Source organism: Kryptolebias marmoratus, linkage group LG11 (genome assembly GCF_001649575.2).
Source record: "Kryptolebias marmoratus isolate JLee-2015 linkage group LG11, ASM164957v2, whole genome shotgun sequence".
NCBI classification, from domain to species: domain Eukaryota; kingdom Metazoa; phylum Chordata; class Actinopteri; order Cyprinodontiformes; family Rivulidae; genus Kryptolebias; species Kryptolebias marmoratus.
The window spans coordinates 23,739,859-23,747,188 of NC_051440.1; the positions used below are offsets into that span (position 1 = coordinate 23,739,859).

Genomic DNA, 7,330 nt, shown 5'->3' on the forward strand with positions numbered 1-7,330 from the left:
GGTAAATAAATACGGTGAATTCGAACAAGCGTAGAATCTTGGAGAAGAAGTTTAGGTGCAAATATAAGAGTCAAACTGCTACGAAAGGCAAAAGAAAAGGAAAGAACAAGCAGGACAGCTGTCAAGAATAAATATTGAGGACCAAGCCCGGAGGTGGAGTGCCATAAAGGCAGAGCTTGGCATTAAAACAATTATTATTATTATTATTATTATTAGTGGTAGTAGTAGTAGTAGTAGTAGTAGTAGCATTGTTGTTGTATTTGTAATTATTATGTTGGCCGGCAGAGGGCGCGCTGTAGTTTTTCTCCCTTTTTTCTCTTTCCGGTGGCACTTCCGGGTTCTAATGTTTACAACTGGTTCCAGCTTTTAAACCACATAATTTTGACGTTCTTTTGTTACAGCAAAGACAACATGTCCTCCATCTGTTAGGATCTGTGCACATTCACGGTAGGCTCTGCTCGAAGATAACATATTTTATAACATAAACGTGCAGTTTTTTTAACCGAACATCGTAAACTCATTCAAGCTAACGAGGCTATCCAGCTAACGTTTGTTTTTTCAACACTAATAAAGATAATTTAGTTGAGATGGAAAATGTCTCAGACGGTTTTGTGTGTTTGTTAAATTTGAATAAAGCTCTGCTTTAATTATTAATATTCTAATATTTATTTATCTGTTATTTTTGTGTCAGTGAATGAGTCTCCAAAGTGCTTCGCAAAGAAAAAACGATAAATTTCCTTTAAGATAATTCGTTCCTCAACCAGTTTAACCCCCCACAACCTCACCCCTAATTTCTTTTATTGCACATATGAAAAATGTTTAAGACAGCAAGTTGACAAATAAAATTAAAATATATTTTACTAGTAAATGAACCATTTTTTGTCTTTAGTGTGCAGAGCATTATCTAAAATAAAAATAAAAAACTGTACAAGTGGAGGTCTAAAGAAATTGTTAACTGAGAAACATTCATATTAATAAATAAGTTATTTATAGAGCTAGAATATCAACAATAAAAATGACTTAAAATTAGTCTTAAGTTCTTGATTTATAATAGTACAATAATAGTTTTGACGCATTTTTAAGAAACTACATAATTTCTTTCTGTTATAAATGAGTACACAAACTTGTTTTCTTCGAAGATTAACTCTTGTTAAAAGAACAGTTTGAGCTAAATTATTACCAGTGATAAAATAATGCGTTGTGTTCACAAGAATAAGTTGAGCACAGAAAAACTTTCAGAACTTTGTGGCTTATTCTGTTTATTTATTTATTTATTTATGTGGCACAGGCAGCAGAGCATCATTCACAAGATCAGCTGCCGACGGTCCAACAACAAAAAAAACATGAAGAAGAAAATCAGGCGTCTCAGGACTTCAGAAGGCACGCGACAAACCGGCAGGGTACAAACTGCAGCGGATGCAAGTGAAGAGAAAATGCCGTTTGGCAACAGAGGAAAACTGTGGAAGACTGTTCCCCCGACTCCTGGCAGCGTTTGTCATGACGGTTCAGAAACAGAGAAAGCAGCGGACTCGGACTTCAGTGTGAACAGAACAGATAACCCACAGAAACATCCAGAGAACAAGTCCAAGTCTTCAGGTGAGTGGCTCAGAGTGAAGGGTTGTTCAAGCATTCAAGCATGAACTTCAGAGCTGCAAATTAAAGCGAAAGAAGAACTACATCAATACTGTATGTTTTATTTTAGAATTCAATTTAAAAGTTTTAAAATTTAGAGCTTTGCATGGTCTCCACACACCGTCTTGCAGATTCAGGTCATCAGGTCATCTGGTCAGAGGTTGTTGATAATACCCCGCTCCCATTTCAAATCTCGAGGGGATTAGTCGGTCCAAGCAGCGTATGATATAGATAGTGAAAAAGTATTTTTTAGTACAATTTTTAAAACGCACATCAAACTTGATCATGTTGTCCAAGGTTTTTAAAATTAAATCAAAGTATCTGAAATTCTGAAAAAACTAAATTCTGCTCCGTCTCCCCACAGGCAGGCTGTCCACTGCCGTCTGTCGGCTTTGCCATGGGAAGTTCTCCCCGCGCAGCCTGCGGCACGCCTTCAACAAGTGGCCTCAGAATTCTCTGGAAATGGTTGACGATTCCGACTCCGCCACCCGGTCCTCACTTTTGTTTCATACGGACTTCCAGCGGTTGGTTGGGGTCCAACTAAACCGCGACCCCCAGCTCTCAGAGTTTATCTGCAAAAAATGCTTCACAAAGTTCTACAAGTGCCACGGCATCCTGATCAGGTTTCTGCAGAGAGTCAACCTCCCGCCTGTCAGAAAGGAGAACCTACAAAGTCGGTGAGTTGTGGAAAACTCCCGAGAGGATCTTTAGAAGTCATTATTTATTGAAGAAGCTCCAAAACCGCAACCAACTTTTTTTGTTTTGTTTTTTAGGAAGAATGCAAAGTGTCCAGAGTCCTCAACAAACCATAATTCAACAAGTAAATAAAACTTTTGTTGTTTATTTACAGAAATTACCTGCTTGTGTACTCTCTGAACAATTTTTTTATTTTTCATTTTAGCATCATCATATTTCACATCAGACCCTAAGTGCCTCCAAAGCCTGGTGACCTGGACTCACCGTCACGGAGAGGCCTGCCGTTCCTGCCCTGACCTGAAGGAGGTGCTGGAGGGCCAGTGTTGGGGCTCCATGAAGGCTGTGTGGGGCTGTGTCGATGGCCACAGATACGTCATGGACGCTCAGTGCACCTCTGCTTCCTACTCAGACAACGCAGTGAACTCCAGCAGCGGAGCTTTGAGAAGCGGGAACGGTGACGGGGTAATGTCAGAGGAGGAGGAGCGGGAGCAGGAGGATGAAGAAGATGAGGAAGAAGAGCCAAGTAGCAATGAAAGGACATCAGTGGGAAGCTTAAGCACCCTGGTTCAGCAAACTCTGTCTTCAGACGCAGTAAAGATACAGAACTCAGCGCAGGATGAGTGGACCGGCAGCAGTGAAGGTAAAATTATTTTAAACTCATCAGAGGGTCTGAGAAGCATCCACTGCAGAAAACACCACTTTCAGACCGACACAGTAACACAGAGTTGATCCTCTCAGGTGGACGTGTTTCTGTTGAAGGGTTTCCATTCAGGAATCTGGGGAGGACTGAGCTGTCAGCCAGAAAACACTGTTTATGTTTATGTTCAGTGAAGCAATCCGACAAAACAGACATGACGCAGACACAGTACCACATTTGATAAAAGACAGAATTATTTTATAGCTGTGTTGCTAACTCCAGTTCTTTTTATTCACAATCTAATTCTTCTGATCCTTTCTGTAATGACTGGAGGTTTCGTTTGTGTTACTTTTGGATTAATGACCAGGATGAAATTCATGTGGCTTCACAAGTATTATTTTATTTCATTTCAGTTTCATTTCTTGAGCAAATTTCTGTTTTCATTGAATATAGAGACGTGTAGTTGGGATACCTTAAATTATAAAAAAAATGTTTGTGGCATTTATGTTGCTGTTTAAAACATGCAGTAGTGAAGAGTTCATGACTTCTGCTTTTTCTTAGAAAAGAAAATCAAGTGTATAAATTTGCCAAATTTGTCCACATCAAGCCTGATTTATTTATTTATTCTTAGACATTTGAAGGATGTTAGGATTGATGAACAAGAACAATTTAAAATCCATTCCCTAAACTATCTCCATCTGGCCTTGATGGACTGAAATAAAAACAAAGAAAATCTAATAAAAATTCTAATAATTCTTAAGGCAACTAAAAATAACTATTTAATTTAACATTTTTGATGTGTAAATGTAAAAGTTTTTGAACTAAAATAGGCCTAAAGTTTTATTTGCTTTTATTTTAGTACTTATGCTGACAAATGCAGGGGGCACGAAACTCTAAATGTTACAGAAATGACACATTTTAACGATTCTTTGATATTAAATGTTGCTCAGCTCTTATAAATGCAGTGACACGTTTCCTGTAAATAATCTGAAACAAATGTAAACATAATTAACGTTGTTGCGTTCCTAACAGTTTGTCTGATGAAGTCCTTCTCCTCACTCGGTTGTAGTTTCTCCATCTTTCCCAGATTTTCCGGGTCAGGAGACGATGTCTCCGGTTCCGGCGCCGCTGCAGGACAGGACCGCTGACAGCGATCTGTCCGACAGGTTAGTCTATCCTGTTCATATAATACTCTGATTCTTTAAGGAAAGCTGTAATTATACCATCTTAAACTTATGTTTGTACTCAAAATGAGCTGAATGTATTATTTATCAGACAATCATCACAGATGTGATAAAGTGTAAGAATCATCCACAGCTGAAGATTTGTTTGCTGATTATTTCCTAATTAATCAGCTTATTGGTTTGTAAAAATACTGCATACTGCAAAACAAAAGGGTCCAGATAATCATGCTCAACATATGGTTTATATTTGGACAAGAAGTTTTACTGACAGTTTATAAAGAAACTGTAAACTACAGCCGACAGGTAAATACAGTCCAGTAATTCATTGTTCTCGTCTCCCTCTTCTGATTTTGTTGTTTCTTGTTTTTTAAAACATGTTTTACTTCACCGCCTGCAGCGTCAAAGCTTCCAGTCGAGTGTTTTAAAGTAACTTCACCTGCGTGTGTTCAGGGGCATCTCTGAGGATGAGTTTGAGGAGAACAGAGGAGGAGGAGGAGGCCTCCTGGATGAAGAGGAGTTTGAGCCGTACTCTGACAAGAGGTCTGTAGAAAAGCTCCATGTGGGCTAACAGCTCAATCATCGACTTTATCGCAGGGAAACGGGTTGTGTTGTTCACCCCTGACAGCATATCACAACCTGATTTAGATTTAGATTATTTAAACTTCAGTAATGAGCAAACTGTTGAAACTGTAAATGGAAAAAACTTCATTTGTAACTCGCCTGAGTAAACGTGAACTTTAGTGGAGCCGTAGTTCTCCAGCGTGCTGAAGGTTTCTTCTTTTTCTGTTTGTTTTTGTGCTGATGGCTCATCCTTTGTGTCCGACTGAATTCACCTCCTCTCCTCTCCCAGAGCTCGCAGGCTGAATGTCGTCAACAAAAGGAGGCAAAGCCCCAAAACCCCAGAGGAGCCCAGAGTCCGGAAAAAACCCGGACCCAAACCAGGCTGGAAGAACAAGTTCAAACCCAAAGGGTGTGTATAAGTCATGCAGGTTTATGCAGCAGTTCTGTAGCAAAGAATAACAACCTGCTGCTTGTTTTTTTTTTTTTAGAGAGGAACTTCCCAACATCTACAAGTGTCCTTATCAGGGCTGTACAGCTGTCTACAGAGCTCCTGATGGCCTAAAGGTCAGCATCTACTAAGAAACTAATAAAAATATTACTTCTGTGGTGACAGTTTATCACTCTCCTGTAAACTTACACCTGCGGTCTGATGGGTTTAAATAATTCTTCTTTTCACTGTTAGTTAATAACACAACCAGAGAGAAAACCAACTATTATTTCCACATCAAATCAGAGTTTTAAATTTATTATTTTTGTTCAAACAGGGACCCAGTACAGCAGAAGCATTCATTGTCTCGTACCGTTTCGTTTCTGTGATGAAATTTGTAGAAACACATCAAGGAGCATCACGAGGACATGCGGGAGCGGCCCTGCCCCCACCCTGGCTGCAACAAGGTTTTCATGATCGACCGCTATCTGCAGCGACACGTCAAGCTCATCCACACAGGTGAGCTCGGTTTAGGATGGGAGCGATGTAGGTTTGAGTATTTATGCTTCTCTCCGGGATATTTTACTGACAGTCACCTCAGCTGGCATCACAGCGCAGTTATCATGTGTGTGTGTTAATTTTCTCTGAAGTGTTTTCTTTCTGTCTCCAGAGGAAAGGAACTACATTTGTGACCAGTGTGGCCAAACATTCAAACAGAGGAAACACCTGTCAGTTCACCAGATGCGGCATTCAGGAGCCAAACCGCTCCAGTGAGTCCTGATAATAAAACTTTTATTTTCTGTGTAATTTACAAACTTCTCAGCTCTGCAGCTTACAGTTCAACCAAACTGTTTGTCATGGTTTCTTCCCCATGTGATGCATGAAAGTAAATTTGGGGATTTTTTTTTTATTATTATTTGCATGAAAAACCATTCCAAACACATTTTTATATAATCCATAACTTTACTTTCTCCTGGTCAGGTTTTTGACCTGCTAGAGTTAAATTATTTAGATGTGCAGATAAAACAACCCTTTGAAAAAAATCAAAAAGACAAATCTTGACAGGTAATTTATGGAGTAAAATCGTCTGTTTTATTTGTTTATCATAGTGGCATAGTTTAGTTTGAAAATCAGAAGAAAACAAACTGTTGACAGTCATTTTACCGCTTCAGATGTGAGGTGTGTGGATTCCAGTGTCGCCAGAGAGCGTCTCTAAAATACCACATGACCAAACACAAGGCCGAGGCGGACCTGGAGTTCGAGTGCCTGACGTGCAGGAAGCGCTTCGAGAAAGCCCACAACCTGAACGTCCACATGTCCATGGTCCACCCGCTGACTCAGGCCGAGGCTCAGAGAGGCGGCGGCCAGCAGCAGCAGCAGTACGCCGACCTGCAGACCATCGGTCTGACCGGAGAGGTGGTCCAGCAAGACCAGGACAGGTGACAGCAGGGAATCCAGGTCTGCTGACCGCTACTGGGACCTGGCGTTTGATTCAAACCATCAACACGTTTCATTTTAACTCCTAGTCTGTTAATGACTCTGAAACACGACCGGCGTTCGGTCCAGAGTTATGTTCTCGGTGAGAGACGCTGCTCTGCAACACGCAACTGTCGACTGAAACCTTTTAGAGAAACTTCCGAGGCCTTTTTGTTGCTGGAGTTAATTTTAGCCTTTTTAAACAGAACCACTGAAGGACTTCATTCCTTCTTGTGCTTTTATAGTACAGGAGATTTTAAACAGATGGTTTTTTTTCTGCAAAACAAACATTTACTGAGCAGAAATTAACATAATTAGCTCTTAATTTGAATCCATGTCTCTGTCTCCGTAAACTCAAAATCTGAAGGTTTTTTTCTTTAACATGTTTTAAACAGACCAAAAGTTGCAACTGGTTTGTTTGCACATTAAAAAAAAACTCACACAAAGCAAAGTGTTTAACATCATCACATACCTTTTAATAATTATCAGTGCAGTCAATGACACTGGATATTTACAGAGATAACTACAGAATGATCCCTGAAGAACAGCAAACATAAACTGGTTTAACTGTTCAAATCTGAGGAATGTAATCCTGAATCGCCAGCAGTTATTTGCCTCGTGTAGCTCAGAGACTCAACGAGTCCCAGTTTAATAAAACATGCAAATACGCAAAAAAAAAACCAAAACATTAAATTCTGCAGCAAACTGTAAAATCTG

The 7,330-nt window shown here is 39.8% G+C and overlaps 1 protein-coding gene across 2 annotated transcripts; it reads left to right on the forward strand.

Moving 5' to 3' along the window:
* The first annotated feature begins 319 nt into the window (after positions 1-319).
* znf276 (zinc finger protein 276) lies at positions 320-7,329 on the forward strand. Of its 2 annotated transcripts, none has more exons than XM_017434230.3 (12): positions 320-447; positions 1,289-1,596; positions 1,997-2,309; positions 2,406-2,452; positions 2,534-2,968; positions 4,035-4,131; positions 4,600-4,689; positions 5,000-5,119; positions 5,199-5,274; positions 5,539-5,656; positions 5,808-5,907; positions 6,310-7,329. In XM_017434230.3, the coding sequence occupies exons 2-12, from the start codon at positions 1,344-1,346 to the stop codon at positions 6,578-6,580; spliced, it is 1,920 nt and encodes a 639-aa protein (XP_017289719.1). In that variant the 5' UTR covers positions 320-447; positions 1,289-1,343; the 3' UTR covers positions 6,581-7,329. The 2 variants fall into 2 exon arrangements, with proteins under 2 accessions (XP_017289719.1, XP_017289720.1); XM_017434231.3 differs by having other exon boundaries at positions 4,053-4,131.
* Position 7,330: the final 1 nt, after the last annotated feature.

Bases quoted from the DNA above. Each gene is read 5' to 3' on its own strand.
- znf276 (XM_017434230.3), top strand. From the start codon at position 1,344: ATGAAGAAGAAAATCAGGCGTCTCAGGACTTCAGAAGGCACGCGACAA. The intron at 4,132-4,599 runs GTTAGTCTATCC...GCGTGTGTTCAG, and splicing joins GACAGCGATCTGTCCGACAG to GGGCATCTCTGAGGATGAGT. The intron at 5,657-5,807 runs GTGAGCTCGGTT...TTCTGTCTCCAG, and splicing joins CGTCAAGCTCATCCACACAG to AGGAAAGGAACTACATTTGT.